Source organism: Lichenostomus cassidix, chromosome 1, assembly GCF_008360975.1.
Source record: "Lichenostomus cassidix isolate B80296 chromosome 1, HeHo_3.0, whole genome shotgun sequence".
NCBI lineage: Eukaryota > Metazoa > Chordata > Aves > Passeriformes > Meliphagidae > Lichenostomus > Lichenostomus cassidix.
In genome coordinates this window covers 111,032,380-111,047,462 of record NC_139479.1, presented here as the reverse complement: position 1 = coordinate 111,047,462, position 15,083 = coordinate 111,032,380, and the positions used below count along the sequence as shown (strand labels likewise).

At 47.5% G+C, this 15,083-nt stretch overlaps 1 protein-coding gene across 3 annotated transcripts in view; it reads right to left on the bottom strand.

Moving 5' to 3' along the window:
- RCSD1 (RCSD domain containing 1) overlaps positions 1 to 15,083 on the bottom strand; it is a 38,184-nt gene that overhangs the window by 3,856 nt on the left and 19,245 nt on the right. For 2 of the 3 annotated variants that reach the window (XM_085076669.1, XM_085076660.1), the window contains exons 2-5: positions 5,160 to 5,267; positions 2,600 to 2,689; positions 1,268 to 1,339; positions 234 to 428 (exon numbers count right to left, since the gene is read on the bottom strand). In XM_085076669.1, coding sequence (XP_084932795.1) covers positions 234 to 428; positions 1,268 to 1,339; positions 2,600 to 2,689; positions 5,160 to 5,267 — 465 coding nt within the window. The remainder of the gene's footprint in view (positions 1 to 233; positions 429 to 1,267; positions 1,340 to 2,599; positions 2,690 to 5,159; positions 5,268 to 15,083) is intronic. The other variant, XM_085076678.1, reaches the window with a different exon arrangement.

Here is a 15,083-nt window from a genome sequence, read left to right as displayed (position 1 = left end):
TGACAGGGTCCTGCCCCTTCATCCCTTTACTCAGTGGGCCAGGAAGGCTGCTGGAGCCACAGGCAGGCAGAGAGGAGACTCCACAGAGCTACACTGAAAGGCTGTTTGGAACTTGGTGCATGGAACTCCTCTCTTGGCCACAAATGCGCATTGTTATGGCAGGACTGAGGGCTCAGCCTCCTCTTCATCCCCAAGCCTTGTGGAATGGAGAAATCCCAGCACACATATCCTACCTTGTTGTAGAACTGCAGCTGAGTGCTTTCTGGGGGTTGATCAAAGCTGACTGGCGACTCACTGGGCTGGGACTGGGTTCCTGGGCTGGTGGGCGTTGAAGGAGGCGTGCTGAATGGAGAAACCAGGACTTTCAGACCAGGGCTTTTGGGAGACACTCCCGGCAGCAGAGCAGCTGGAGAAAAAGCCAGATTGGCCTGCAAAGAAAAGCCCCCATTAGGGACGTGAATAACAGCAGTGTGTGCTACACATGACAACCACACAGGGGAACCCTTGCCCTGCCACATCTCTCAGCTGTCACAACCCACAGGCCTGCTGGCTGTGGGTCTCTCCTGGTGACACTGTCAACAAACAAGTCTGGGCAGAGAAGTTATGACTGGACATTTGTCTTTCCCTGGCAGCTGGAACTCAGGACGTGTTCTTTTGTCATCCTGAGGCCTTCTGGGATTTTCCAGTGACCCAGCCAAGCCACCACAGTCCGTAGTGGCTGAGCTGGCAGAAAATCTGAACGAGCAGCCAGCAACCACTTCAAGATTTAAACCCTCCCCATGTGTGCCCAAGCAGAGCTTCCATTTTCCAGCCTGATCTGCAGGTCTCCTGAATGATACGCACAGTTGTGAAAAGACCATGGAAAGAAGCAAGCTTGTGATTAACTGTGGCAAAACAGTTCCTGCTGGCCTCTCAGTGAGAAGCTCTGGTAGGCAAATGTCCTTGGGTGCATCAGGAGGTACAGTGCTATGAATAGGCTCAGGTTGTGTCAGGGTGGTCAGGAGGCACGGAGCTCTGGTGTGACATGTGGTGACAGGACAAGCAGCTGGCAGGGGCAGGGCACTCTGTCTTCAGGCCATCGGGTGCTGAGCTGCCCTGAGCAGCACAGACCAGGCACCCCAGAAACACAAAAAGGGCAGGAAGTGCTGGGTGTGTTTGTGTGTAACTGCGGGAACCCAAACGAGGGAATCTGCAAGGGAAGTAGCTGAGACCAATGCCAATCTGTTTTAATTTGCTGGAGAAGCCATTGGGTTCTTCCAGGACCTACCTGCAGCTTTTCAATCATGGGTGAGCTTTTCACCTTGACCTTGGGAATGGGGCAAGTGTTCGGCGACCTCTTCTGCAAAACAAAATGAAACAGGAAAACATCACAGTAAAGGAGGTGAAAAAGAGGAAATATCATAAAGGCAGAAAACTTGGAAGAGATAAGCAGAAACTGCTAGTAAGGAAGCAAATTAAGCCTCATATAGTGTTTCCACACAAAAGTTTTCTTTTTTCTTTCCTGACCCCGTTCTCCTTTTTGTTATCTAGCTATCCTAGGGCTAGATACACGTACCCCTCCTCTGGGTAAAAAAGAACTGCTGTCTGAAGTGTCTGAGTTAGGTGATGTGTAATGGCTCTGCTTCTACATTGCCTTCATTCAGGTATCTGGCCTGTGGCACAATTTCCCCTGGTATTATTTCAGGACCAGACTGATTAAAATTCTACCTCTTAAAGCCTTAATTTTGGCAAACATTGTGAACTTGCTGTAATGGGAAAGACTTTATGCCACCACTTGAGTAACCAAGTTAAAGGATGTCCAATTAGTATAAGCAGGAACGGCCTAAATGGCAGGAAAGGTAGAGCTATGAAAAGGCTGGAAGCAGTTTGAGAGAGCATTGCTTTCAGAAGGGGCATATTGCCTTTTTCATGTCCAAAGGAAAATGAAGAAATCAGAGATTTTAAAGCTTAATGCTCCTTTGACATGGAGGTAGCAAGAGCCTTCAGCTCACAGGTAAGAAGGAAGTACTATGTGCTTGTTAAGGGGAGGTGATAATGTGAAATTTGGTGGGTAGACCTCATACCCTAAAATACAGAAGGACAGAAGTGCCCAGAGAGGGCTTGAGGGTAAAATTTCATAATAGCCAGTTTACTGGGACCTGCCCATTCAAAGGTCCTAAAGAAATATCCTGTGGGTATTGCCAACAAACCCTCTCTTCACTCTGAATTAATTACTCCCCTTTTCTGAAGATAGAAAAATCTCATGAGCAGAACTATTACCCCATTATGCTCAACAAACAGCATAGGTGTTCCCTGTTCAAATTCAATAAATACCAGAGGATCCTGAACAGTGGTAGCTGGATGGATCCATCAGTGTGCTAAGGGTGAAAACAAAAGCAGTAGAAATGGGCTGCATATCCATGCTGCAGGAGCAGGAAACAGCATGGAGCTGACTCCAGGTCAGCACATGTGAGACTGAGAGCAGGGGCAGGTTTGATGCTGCATGATTGATATCTTTGGCTGCACAGCCTGACATCTCTGCCACCTCCAAACTCATGTCTCAGGAGAGAACAGGTTGCAGAGAGGAAAGGCCTTGTCCCCCTATTAAATTGATACTCACTTGCTCATCATTGTCACTTGTCTCAGTTTTGTGGGAAAACAAGGGAAGGGAGCAGGGTGGTTTCCTCCGAGTTGGCTTATGTGGTGGTACCTAAGAGAAGAAAACAACCAACTCAGCAGCAGGGAAATCAGGTTTCTTTAGAAGGATGTGAGATGTAAGCACCAAAGGGCATGCTGTGTGAGTGACCTGCTGGGGAGGCAGGGCTCAGCTTGCCCAGAGGAGTCATTCAAAGGCAGCACAAGGTGGTATCAGCACATGGGTGTGCTTGGAGCACTTAGAGCCCAGTCCCAGTGTTGGAAAAGTAGTCTCTGTATCTTCTTCCACAACAAAAGGCACCACACTCCAGGCTTTGTGCAATGGACACTCTTTCTAAGCTGGGGAGAGTGGAGAAGCCTTCCCAGAAACATTGTCTGCAAAGCATCCTGCTGGAAACCCCTTCACACTGGAACAGGTTGTGACTGTTCTCTTTCCTGTCATTACCAGGATTTCCTTTTAATGAGTCTCAGCTGCCTACCTGGTTCATGATTTCCTATTTTGCATCTGATATATTTTAGGGGCAAAAAGGGGAATTCTGACTTTTTCAGAATTTCAGCCCCATTTGCTTCTCTTGAATGAAGAAAAGCAGCTCACAGGGACAAGCCCTCATCTGCAACCTTAAATTTAACTAAGAAACAGATTGTCCAGAGAATAAGAAACAAGGCAGCTTAACGGCAGGGACATTGATTCCTTCGGAATGTCCTCAGACTCTCAAAAGTACAAGAGAGCTCCCTAGGAAGGGGTTCATAGCATGTAATTATTGCACTGGTCTTGGAGCCAAGCTGTCTCTATTTTAATGCCAGGTTTGCAGTCTCCTGCCAAGCTGTTAACACACTTCTCATGTGTTCAAAACACAATCCAAAATAACTGGCTAATATTGTGGATCTTGGATAATATCCACAATGAAGTATTTGCACAATTATGTTACCTTCTCACAGGCTGGCATGTGAAAAGTTGGATTATGGCATCTTTGGCCTCTGTGAAGTTGGCTGTCTTGGAGGACCTGTGGACTTGATGTCACTTAACTTCTGGAGGTGCTGCAGTGGCACTGCTGTGCCTCTAAGCAGCCCAGGGCAGCAGCTCTGCCCTTATTCTAGTGTCAAACTAGGAAGCAATAATGTGTCTTAGGGAAACCCCACCATTCTGCAGCCACAAAATGCAGCGCTGTGCCACAGTGGATGTGTCAGAGGTTCCCTGGTTGACAGGATCCTCTCTGCTGGCATTGGCCAAGTAAGGGTTAAAGACCATCCACTGGGTCATTAATCTGAAGCCAGCTTGAGAAAGCCAGTGGGGAAGTGACAGATGGCTTGGAGAGAAAAGACAGGAAACTTTGTCCTCCTCTGTCTCTGGAGAAAATGAGTTTCCCCACACTGTGAGGCCCCTCCACACTGCCCTGGCTTGGGAGCAGCAGAGGTCTGCAGATAACACAAGAGAGGTCTGGGAACTTTCTGCCTTCTGAAGGGTGAGGGGCTTAGTGCAATTAAATCCCATACCTTCAAAAGGGAAATTACTGTAATGGAATGGATGGAGTGGTGTGCTGGCGACTAGAGGGAAAAAAGTGCTTGGGAAAAGATTGGCTATTCCCATCCTGGAGCCTGGCTCTGGGAGTGCTAACCTCTGATAGATGATGGCATGCCAGCCCTGCAGGGCAGAGGTCACCACAGCATCCAGCCAAGGACAGGAGGGGTGACAGGGAGGATACCCTTAGGGCCAGCCTGGGATGAGGAGCTGAGCAGCAGAAGGGAGCAGATCAGTTTCAAAAGGGCACACACTGCCTGAAGAGGGCCACCAGCAAACATTTATGCGTCTAAAAGAAAAAGGCATAATGATACAGGAAGCTCTCCTAAACTGTCAACCTTCTTTCATGAAGAACCCTGACTTTCCTTTCTTCCTAAGAGAGGTATTCTAGTGTTGTGCTTAGCTGGTGAAAGACAGTATGTGAGGCAATGCTTGGCATAGTGGGCTTTCATTAAAATAAAGTTTCAGCATGACAGAGACAGGCACAGAGTCTGAAATATCATTGGGAAGGGGCGATGAAGGTAAGTAAAGAGGCAGCTTTCTCTCAGACCTGTACAGAAGTAATTATCTGGAGGAAACCTTTTGTGAACAAGGTACTGATGACCTGCCACTGGCTTCTACACTGCATAAACTGCTGTTTGCTTTCTTCTTTCATGGCTCAGCATTGGCTATTTCATTATTCACTGCTGCTGTCTGCCCTCAAAAGCCAGTCCAAATAGGACATGCATGCACTGCTGTCTGCTGCTGTTTGGTAAATCTGTGCACCCCACCAAGCTTTGCAGTGTCTCATTTAGTGTTTGTCCCGAGATAAGGCTCTACCAAAATACTCATCCACTAGTCAGCAATAGAAGGTACAGCCACAGCTTGCATTGCAGGAGGAGATGAGTTCTTTGTGCAGATTCAAAATCAGTGTGCATTCATGCTCAGATCGCTGATGCTCCAGCAGGAAGAGGCAAGTGATTGATGTCCCACTCCATTTCCTGCTGGTGGCTGCAGAGCACCTTACCTCTTTTCCAGGGATACTGGCTGCTTGCTCTTTGAACTTCCCTGCTAGCTGAGCCACTGAGGGTGATGCCGACTTGTCCACCTCTGAGTTGGTCTCTGCTGGCCTGTTCTGACAAACCAGAACAAGAAGTTATGAGTGAAGGCCAGGAAAAGCAAGCCTGTGTATGTATTACAAAGTTCAAGAGTAAGCAGGGACTTAATGCAGAGTTTTTCACATCTGGCATCAATCACCCAGCCTGAGAGCAAGAGGTTTTGGAAGGCAGGATTTAGCAGCATTTTCAAATATCCCAGAAAATCAGTAATTCATGCAGAGCCTTTCAGCTCCAGCTGAAGAGCCTACACTCAGTACTTTTCAATGGAAGCAAACCAGGTGTTTCAAGCCAAATGTCTGTTCCTCTATCCTTCCAGCAAGCAGATGGAGCAGGGACAGTAATGTACATTCCCATACAACTCCTGAGCCCTCCCATACCTTTCTTGCTGCCCTGCTCACCATCACCCTTGCTTTTCCAGTGGTTCTGCTGTGAGAAGCCATTCCCAGTCCTCACAGCAAGCCAACATCTGCTTGGAGATGTGTCCCTGTGCTGTTCTGCTTTTTTGGCAGCGAAATGCTCAGGCGGGTGGAGGGGAGGGAGGAAATACCATGGCTGAGAGAAGCTTCCCCTCCCCTGGGTTGACAGCAGGCTGAGAAGCAGAAGGCTTGTGCTGGAGTCTGGATGATGCAGCTCTTCCTGTATCACACTGCCCTGGTGTCATCCCACATTTACCTTGTTTTCTTTGCTATGTGTCTATCGAGCAATTTGAGTGGAAAGCCTTGAAATCAAAGCTGATGAAAGGAAGCCTTTGTTCTTCATCTCTAGTATCTGATGGCAGGGAAACCAAACCAGAGGAACTGAGATTAACTAACCAACAATCCTCGTTTTGTTAGAGGTGGAGACCTCAGAACAAGAAACCAGGCTATGAACCATCATGAGGAATTTCATCTCTCTGCTCCCTGTACCACCACCACGAACCCACGACCAGCACCACACTTCTCACCCCACTGCCTCAATGCCCTTCTGCTTCTCAGCCAGAAAATTTCCCCAAAAGCCATTGCTGGAGGAATACATTTGTGTTTCTCCACAGGCTCCAGCAGGGCCTTTCCCTCTCTCTTCACACTGTTCTGCCTGGGAGGGACCTGCTGTCTTGTGAACACAACCACTCCTTCAGTATCACTGGAGGTGAAAGGCCCTTAGAACACCAATCTGGCCCATGTATGGACCATTTCCTTTGGGCAACCATCCTCCACGGGCTGAAGAAATACCTGTGAAAACTTGAAATTGTATTAAGGAAGGGATTTCTTTAGACTCACAGTTTCTAGTCTAAAACCAAATCAAGGAAGCTGCATTAGGGATTGTCTCATCATCCACAGCTTGGAGCAGTCTCTAGTCTAAAATGGTCCCAATAAATGTTATCTTCTTTTTCCCAGGCCCACAAGTCTCTGTAGGTGTCTGCCATTCCCTGTTAAACTTCCCATACACTTTGGAATAGCTTTCCTGCATCCACTCATATGAAGCTGTCTCCTCCCAGTGACCTTCATGCACCTTCCCCTCATCTTTTCACCTTTCATTGGAGCAATTACAGGCAGGGAAAGTGGCAGATCGTGGAATGGCAGAAACAGTGAGGTAAGCAGATCAGCAGGACAACTTGCTGCACATGAAAAATGATGGCTGGGCTAAGTGGAGAGGGAGAGCAGCTCCCAGATGCAGGCTGTCTCCATGCTGGGAAGAGAGTGCAGCCTGGAAAGAGGAAGGAGCAAAGAAAGCACCTGGAGAATGCAGGATGGACCAGGAGGCTTGGCTCATCATATCAGCTCGCAGGATACTTGGGCATGGCAGAATGGGCACCTGAGGTGAGGACTCAGTTGAAACTAAATTGCCCCAAGTGCTCAGTGTCTGTGCCAGAAGTGCTGCCTCCCTCGTAGTCCATTTTTCTCCAAGAGCTTCTTTCACAGCCCTTTGCTGTCTTTTACCCACAAAAGACACTGAACTTCCTCTTGGCCTCTCTGACCTCTTGTTTTCTGGGGTGAATTTTTCCTTTCTTTCTTTTTCTTTTAATTCCAGCCTGAAAACACAGCTCCCTTTCTTTGATCAGAGCTGGGAGGCCAGCAGGGCTCCATGGGTGTCTCATGCTGGGGGCTGCAGGCACTGTGGCTCGGCGGGCTTGGGGTGCAGGAAGCACTGAACATGCCATTCTAAGATTAGCAGCAGTAGCCCACGGGGCTGTGTCCTCCAGAAACTGCCAGCTGCAGACTCTCCGATTACGGAAAATAAGGAAAGGAAAGGATCCTTTCTCAGATCCCTTCTGGCAGTTACACTGCTGTCCTGCATACAGCTTTTTTCACAACTTTTTTCCCCCTCACAGGTGATGTGCTGGGCTTGGTGTCTTTGAGTCAAGGGAAAATGCTGTGTTTGGATGCAAAAAGTTCCCTTCTTTGCACTGCAAGGAGAACATCATTCCTCTGACTTCCAGGAGCTGGGCTGGCAGTCTCCCTCTCCTCCTTCCCACCACTGGGAATAAGGTGGGAAGCCTCACTTTATCACTCTCACCCCAGAGCTCAGGGCTGGCTCTCTCCTGACCCACAATATTAATGCAACCTCTCCCATTCCTGGTCACGTTTCCCTCCTGGGTGACATAACCCACTACTACTTTTCTAAATGGTGATGAGAAGCAGCTCTGCTCCCTTTTTCTTTTTTTTTTTTTTTTTGGTGTGCTTTTTTGTGCTTTTTTGCAGCCAACTACTGATTCTTTTCAGAAGAGAAGCATGGTCAGCCTGCATGGGCTTAAACCACTGAGCTATGGGCAAAGGCTCTGTCCATCAGTAATTTGGCAACTGCTACTCTGAGATCTTTTACTGTTCCATAAAAATAAGTGTCTAAGCATTGCATATTCTGAAAAATATCAGACAGAGCAGTAAACGGGAATTGAATTATACCATCAATGTAAGCATGGCACTGTCTGCAAAAAAAAGGAAGTGCAACTGCCAAGTTCTCGGTAAGGGGTTTGTTTCACTTTTCTCTTCCAAATAAATTGTAAAATTGAGTAATTTGAAAACGGTTTTCAACACTGTGTTTCTTCATCTGCTTTTAAAACTGAGCCTAGTCCCTGTTAGCAGCACTGGGGAGGAAAGTTCTGTCTTTATCTGTGTTTGAGGTACAAATGTGCCAATTTGAGCCTCCCAAACCTCTCCTTCCTTATGCCTTGGAGTCCTTGCCTCTGTTGCAAGAGCAAAACTGCCCACCAACCCCCGACTCTGCAGACTGTGTGAAGGGAGGCCACTGTTTTTAGCACAGATCCCTGCTCCTCTCACAGGCTGCCTCGGTCCAGTGGGTCCCCACAGAAATGACCTGCTCCACTAGATCCCCACAGAAATGTCCCACTTTGTACCTGGTTTGACTGCTGAAAAGAGGAAAGTTCTACTACCTGTCATACAGAGGAATGTTTTAGCTAAATACCAGCTGAATAACAGCAGAGATCGGTAGTTTCCTAATTTCCTTCCCTCCCTTGCTTTTTGCAGGTGGGACATTTTGGCCAGATGGATCACCTTTGATCTGAAAGCAACACCTCCACAGCACCTTTCAAGGCTGGAGTATACAGCAGCTATGAAATCAGTGATGGTTACACGATTTTCAGTGCTGGTCCTGTGCAACTGTCACCTCCATTCTCATGCAGCTGCCTCCAGACATGGTTTTGAGGCCCTGACCTCCACATCCCTCCTCTGTTTCAAAAGTGCTTCACAGGAATGATTCCCCGCAGCCTGTTCTCCCACCAGCCCATCATGACAGATCCTGTGCTCACACAAGAGCTGCAAAGCTCCCCTGTGACTCTCAGAGGGTCTTTTCATTGCTGCACACACCATCCACCTCAGCAAACACGGCAAAAGTAATGACAAATATAATGTCTCAGAAGCAGATACAATAAGGCATCTGAGGCTCAGGGCTAGTGTCTTGATTCCAGACAGAGGACCCAGAAATGGTGATATTCAGCACCCAGCTCTCAGTGCTGCACCGTGAGAAGGTAGTTGTCAGCATGCAAGAGGAAAACAAGAGTGTGTGAGTGCTTTTGGGGCACAGTTTCATAAGGCCTTGTTTTCAGCAGAAAGACAGATTATGTTTCCAACCACTCGTTCTCCCCTGACCTTTCCTTTCCCCCTTCCCCCCTCCCCTGCACCCGTGTGAGTTTGTGGGGCTGTAAACTGGATCACTGAAATGATCCAGGCTAAAAATACACCCCTTAACTCTTTACACGGTTATTTTTAACCCAGATCATTTCAGCAATGGAGTTCACAGCACAGCCCAACAAGCACTTGCCCTGCTGTAGTGGAAAGGGAGTGGAAGGGAGGCAGAGGCAGCCTAAAGCACAGTGGGGAGGGCTTCCCTTTAGCTGCTCCAGCCACAGCCTGAGGAAATTACATCCTTGTGTGTCCTCCTGTTCAGAGGGCTGATAAGACAGAAAAATCATATTTTTGCATGCCTGCTGGCAGAGGCTGCTCTGGTCTGTGGCTCTGATATTTCACCCTGTTGCCACCCACCTGAGGTGCAGCCAAGTGCAGGCTGTGAACCCAGGGAGCACTGTGAACCACCACAGAGAACATGTTAGAGGTAAGAAGTTGCCATTAAGCACCCACAAAACGCCCATGAAGACTGTGTCAGCCATCCCCAGCAGCCCTGCTTCCAATACCAGCAGCCCCACGAGTGGGTGCTGAGCAGGCTCTCTTTGCTGCACCACAGAGGCAAAGCTCTAATCCTGTAGGACCTGCTCAGCTAAGGGAGGGATGGGGATGCATCTGTGGGGAGGAAACTCCTTAAGTCAAAATAAACCATCATCACACTCTGTCTGCAGGTCAAGAACTGGGAAGCAGTGCTGTGGTTTTGCTGAAATTAAAGCATCCATCCGGACCAAGGCGCTGGATTTCAGGAGGGAACAGAGCCTCTTGCAGACCCTCACTTCCCTGCCTGGCTCAGCTCTCTGAAGGCAAAGCATTCTGCACAAAGCCTTCCCAGGACTGACCCTTCTCCTTTTTCAGTGGGTTAGCTGCAGGATTTGAGGTGCCAGCCAGCCACAGACCTTGTGTGCATGGGAAAACTTACACCAAACTGATGTCACTCTCTCAGCTTGCAGGGCAAAATACAGCCTTAATCTGATCAAGGTGCTGCTTTTCTGCCTAGCTGAACTCATTTGCAATTGGCTGGGACAAAGGAGCTGTTCTCAAGCTCTCAAGTGCCTGGTTCTGACACAGAAAGCAGTATTTTGGGAATGACACCGTAGGCTGCATCAGGGAATACAGCTCCTTCTGGGGCTCCCCAAGGGCAGGAGGGGGTGAGTGTCTCCTATTCCTGCAGCGAGGTGCTGCCTCTTTCCTGAAAAGACCCCCCTGCAGAGCTGGGGTTTGATGAACTGGAGATTTCCTGCACATCTCAGACGAAGCAATGGAGAAGTGATGACAGCACAACTCCAATTTGGGGTGACGACTTCATTGGCAAGAACCAATCCCTTCTCCCTGCTCCATGTTTTATTCAACCACAAAGGCCAGCTGGAGGCAAAAGGTCACTGAATAGTCACACAGGGCACAATCTAAGGTACACTTCCTGTTTATCTGCAGAGGATGTGAACTTATGCTCTGGAAAATGCAGCACAAATTCATCTCAGTTATTTTGGCTCTCGCATTTTTAAGTGCAGATAAGATTAGATGGGCAGCTCATAAAGAACTCCTCTTTAAATCAACTAAAAAAGCTCAAGAATAGTTTTAAATTAAGATTGGACCCACATTACCAAATGGAAAAACCTCCCTAATATGTAGTTTGTCGTTTCATTCACAGCCATCTCTCTGTATCTGACATTTAGATGAATCCCAGTTTGCACCCTCCTGCCAACATAACCTGAACTGATTTGTTTATCTATACCCATGTGAGTACATCAGTGGCATCAGGATCATATTGAAAGGGGAACATTGTTTGGCCTGGGAAGGGAAAGGCAAAAAAGCAGGGCATGTTTAAAACACAAACTCCCCCAAAAGAGCAAACTGAAAGATGAGAGGGTGGGAAAATACCTGAGTCCCAGAGTGAGGAATCAGGCAGCACAAATCAGGAGATGCTGCTACCCACAATCCGAGCCTGCCTGCTCTGTCTGTGACCCCTGAGTGCAGGCTGAGCACAGGCTGCCCAGGAAGTGGGTGGCTCACACTGGCCTTGGCCCATTTTTTACATCCCCGGAAGAAAATCTCACGATGCTGGAGCTCAGCACCACGCTGGGCCCCTGGCTCAAGAAGTAACACATCCCAAGATGTAAGCCCTGAATAAATAAAACTCTTCTTGCTATGCTGACCCCTCTTCATCCCAGCGAAGCATCCTTCTTCCCATCTCTCTCTTTATTCTTCTTCTACAAATCATTCTCACTGGAGACCTTCCAGCTCTCTGTTTCGGGAGGGATTTATGTGATTTATTTACTCACTTGGCGTCTTATCTGGCAAGGAAGCTGCTCCTTGTCTCATTGTAGTAAATTTTAATTACTGGCAGAAGCCCCAGCTGGAAGTGGCTGCAGCTGTGGCTGTGATACTTTACAGCTAGTCCTGTCCATCATTGTGTCAGTGCAGCCTGTAGCACCTTGGGAAGCAAGGTTCCTACCTGCCTTTCCTAGCATTTACTGTAGAACAGAGGTGATAATTACTGTGCTGTGCTCCACCAGAGCAAAAACTACCACCTGAGCCACCTCTGCACATTCCTCTGGTGGGGCTGGACTAGCTCTGAGAACTTTGCATATCAGAGCATTACCATAGTTTCTCTCCAGGAGAGGACAAGACCAGAATACCTCAGGTTTATCCTTAATGCTACAAAAGAAGTAATATTTTTCTACTTCTATCCTTCTGTTATATTTTCTTTGATCAGCCTTTACCAGAAGCTAAACACCTCCATTTCACAGTCCCAATGAGAATTTGGTGAGCTTTATGAATGGCACCGTGCACAGAGTCCTCATCCTTTTCCTCCAAGCTGCCATCAGATGGTTGAGCAAAGAGGAGTAATTGGCTTACAAGTGCCATGGGCCCCTCACTGCCAGGAGGCAGGAGTCGAACATAAGAGAAAACTAAGCAAAAAATGTAAGATTTCCACTTGAATGATACCAGAAGAATTCTGGGGATGGTATCAGGCCATACAGTCTGATTATCAAAGAGTGCAAGGGCTTGTTGAGGAGTATAATGATGACCCCAGCAAGCTCTGCAAAATTCTTGGCTGTTGTTTGCCAGGACTGGCATTTTAAAGCTTGTGCAAACAGGTTTTTAGTTTGACTTGCAACAGAAGGAGTTAATGTCTCACACGAGAGCATGCACAAGTGTGCAGAACCCCTGCAAGGCCAAGATAAAGCCTCTTCTAGGTGGTGACACCTCAGCCAGTGCAGAGGAAGCCTCCGCATCTGGTTAATGTCACATGCAACAGATTCAGTCCTCAGTCTTGTGGCTTCAGAGAAAGCAATCTGTGAATTATACTGTGAATCCTGGAGTCTGGGATTCAGATTTCTGAACACTCTGCAAAGACAACAGGACCTCAGATTAGGTTTGGGACCAGTCTGAGCTCCTGGGCCCCAGAGATGGTTTTAGACTCCTCTCAGATACACATCTCTTCTGTACATATCTCCATATAGCTGTAGATTGTGGTTTCCTTGAAACAAGGCAGTACTCATTAATTGAGAAATGTCAAAAAAGTCAAGAAATATTGGACACAGAAGTTTTGGAGACAACCAAAAGGAGGTAAGGAGTGTAATGTTTCTACCTTCAAGGCAGCCAATGTTGTCAGAACCCAGTGATGCCCAGCAGCTCTCCTCAGTTCCCTCTAAAAACAGGACCTTTCACAGCAGCCCTAACAAAGATTCTAAAACTCCCAAAATGCAAGTGGCAGGAATACACATCAGATCCCATCTTAAACTCTTCCTTTTTGAAACATTTTCAACGGAGAGCAAGCTTCTTGCCTGAGGGTAAATCAGTGCTGGCCTGTCTCTTGGAGTCTATTGAATAAGTTAGCCACAAGAACAACTCAAATTATGACATTCCATCTCAGAGTGGCACCAGGTCAATGCTTATCCCACCACAGATGAAGGAACATAGGATGAGTGAGTGCCTGACCTTAATTTTAAGGCTATTGCACAGCTGTAATGAGGGTGACAATGAGGAAGGAGCTCTGACTATTACCCAGGGTAGAACAGTATGAGGAATGTGGACTACAAGGGATTGTTTGTTTTTAAGAGAAATGGGAAGAAAAATCCCACTTTACATAAAATATGTAAAAATATGTAACATTTCCCCGTGTTTGGAGAGAGTTTGCTTTAGGGCAACATTCTTCTCAGGACTTGCAGTGGTCTGGTCTTGATTTTCTCATTCTGAAAGTTCCCTTGTGAACTGCTGCCATCTTGGCACTCGGGGTCAAGCACTGCCCAAAGGGTAATGTGAAGATATTCCAGCTCAGCAGCTTCCATCCAGAAGACTGCAAGGAAATCTTTCAAATACCTCCCAGTAACTTCAAAACTACAGAGACTCAGATCTGCCAAATTTAAAGGCTCAGCAAAGCAAGATTTGGGAATAGGGTGGAGGCAGGAGATAAGCAGCCAGAAACTAGTAAAGGGACAAATGATCTTCAGAGGAAGAAAGACTGTGTTGAACTTGGCTAATACACTGTAAATAGACAATTGATGTACTACCTGCCTTGCTTATTAAAAGTAGCAGGGAAACTCCTGATGGTTTTCCATAATTTAGTGGTTTGGGGTACCCAAGCTTGATTGTATCTATGGCCCAATTTTCCTGGACTGTAGAGACCACTGGGTGGTAGCTGGAGTGAGATGCTGTGGTGCCTCTGTCAGTAAAGCCAGGCAGTGCCAAGCAGGAGGAGACAGGCAGAGGAGAGCAGCCAGTGCCAGACACACGAGTGAGGAGCTGTGTCCTTCACAGCAGAATTATAGGAAACACCTGTAGACGTCAGGAATGTCCATGTGGTGAATAAACGATCTACCTTCTGTTTCAGAGAGTGACTACAGTGAAAATAAAATGAGATAATCATTATTTTAAGCAAGTTGTTCTTTCCTTTGTGCCATGGTAAGTAGCTCTCAGGAGTGCCTGGCCTGTGCTTGCCAAGCTCTGGTGAGATTAGCAAAAGCAGCAAGCATAACTGTGAAAGGTGCAAGTGACATCTTGAGTCTCCCTTTTAATAGTGAGAATATTTGGCAATTGCCTGATGCCTACATGTTCCCAACACTGCATGGGCTGATTAATCTCAGCAGTATTACCTCAAACCTTCACTGTCTGCTGAGAGGGCAATGTATGGGCATTTTAATGCCTATACAGATACTGCTGCATACCCCACAGAATTAGTTCTGAGGGAAGCCAGGGTTTTATCTGTCAGGAGAACACCCAGGTGGCCAGGGAGGTGTGAGAGGTCTCCTCTGCCCTAGAAAACCTTGAATTCTTTGCTACATGTTAGCATGGCATTAACAAGCAGGCTGGCAAGTGCTTGTCCTAAATCCTGGATTAAAACCCACCCCTTTCTGGGCAGACCAAAGAGATTGAAGCCCTCACTCTGTGAGAACAGAACAGAGCCCAGGCTGCCTGCTTCCTGAGCTTCCTGAGCAAGTGTCTTATTGCGCCTGGCAAAGGCTGCCAAGAGTGGTTTGATCAAGCACCATCATTACCAAAAGAGGCAGCAAACTGCAGCACCTGGCTCCTGCTGGGCAGGGTGCCTGTGCAGGGCCAGCAAGTGTGAAACCTCAGCCTGTCCCCTACTGAGACACAGGCAGCTCTTGGCTCTGCTGTGCCCTGAGCAGGATAAGGCATCTGGTTGTTCAGCCATGACTCGCTGCTCAGGGAATGGCAAACCACTTAAAATCCATCATTTAAATAAATTATTTTGTG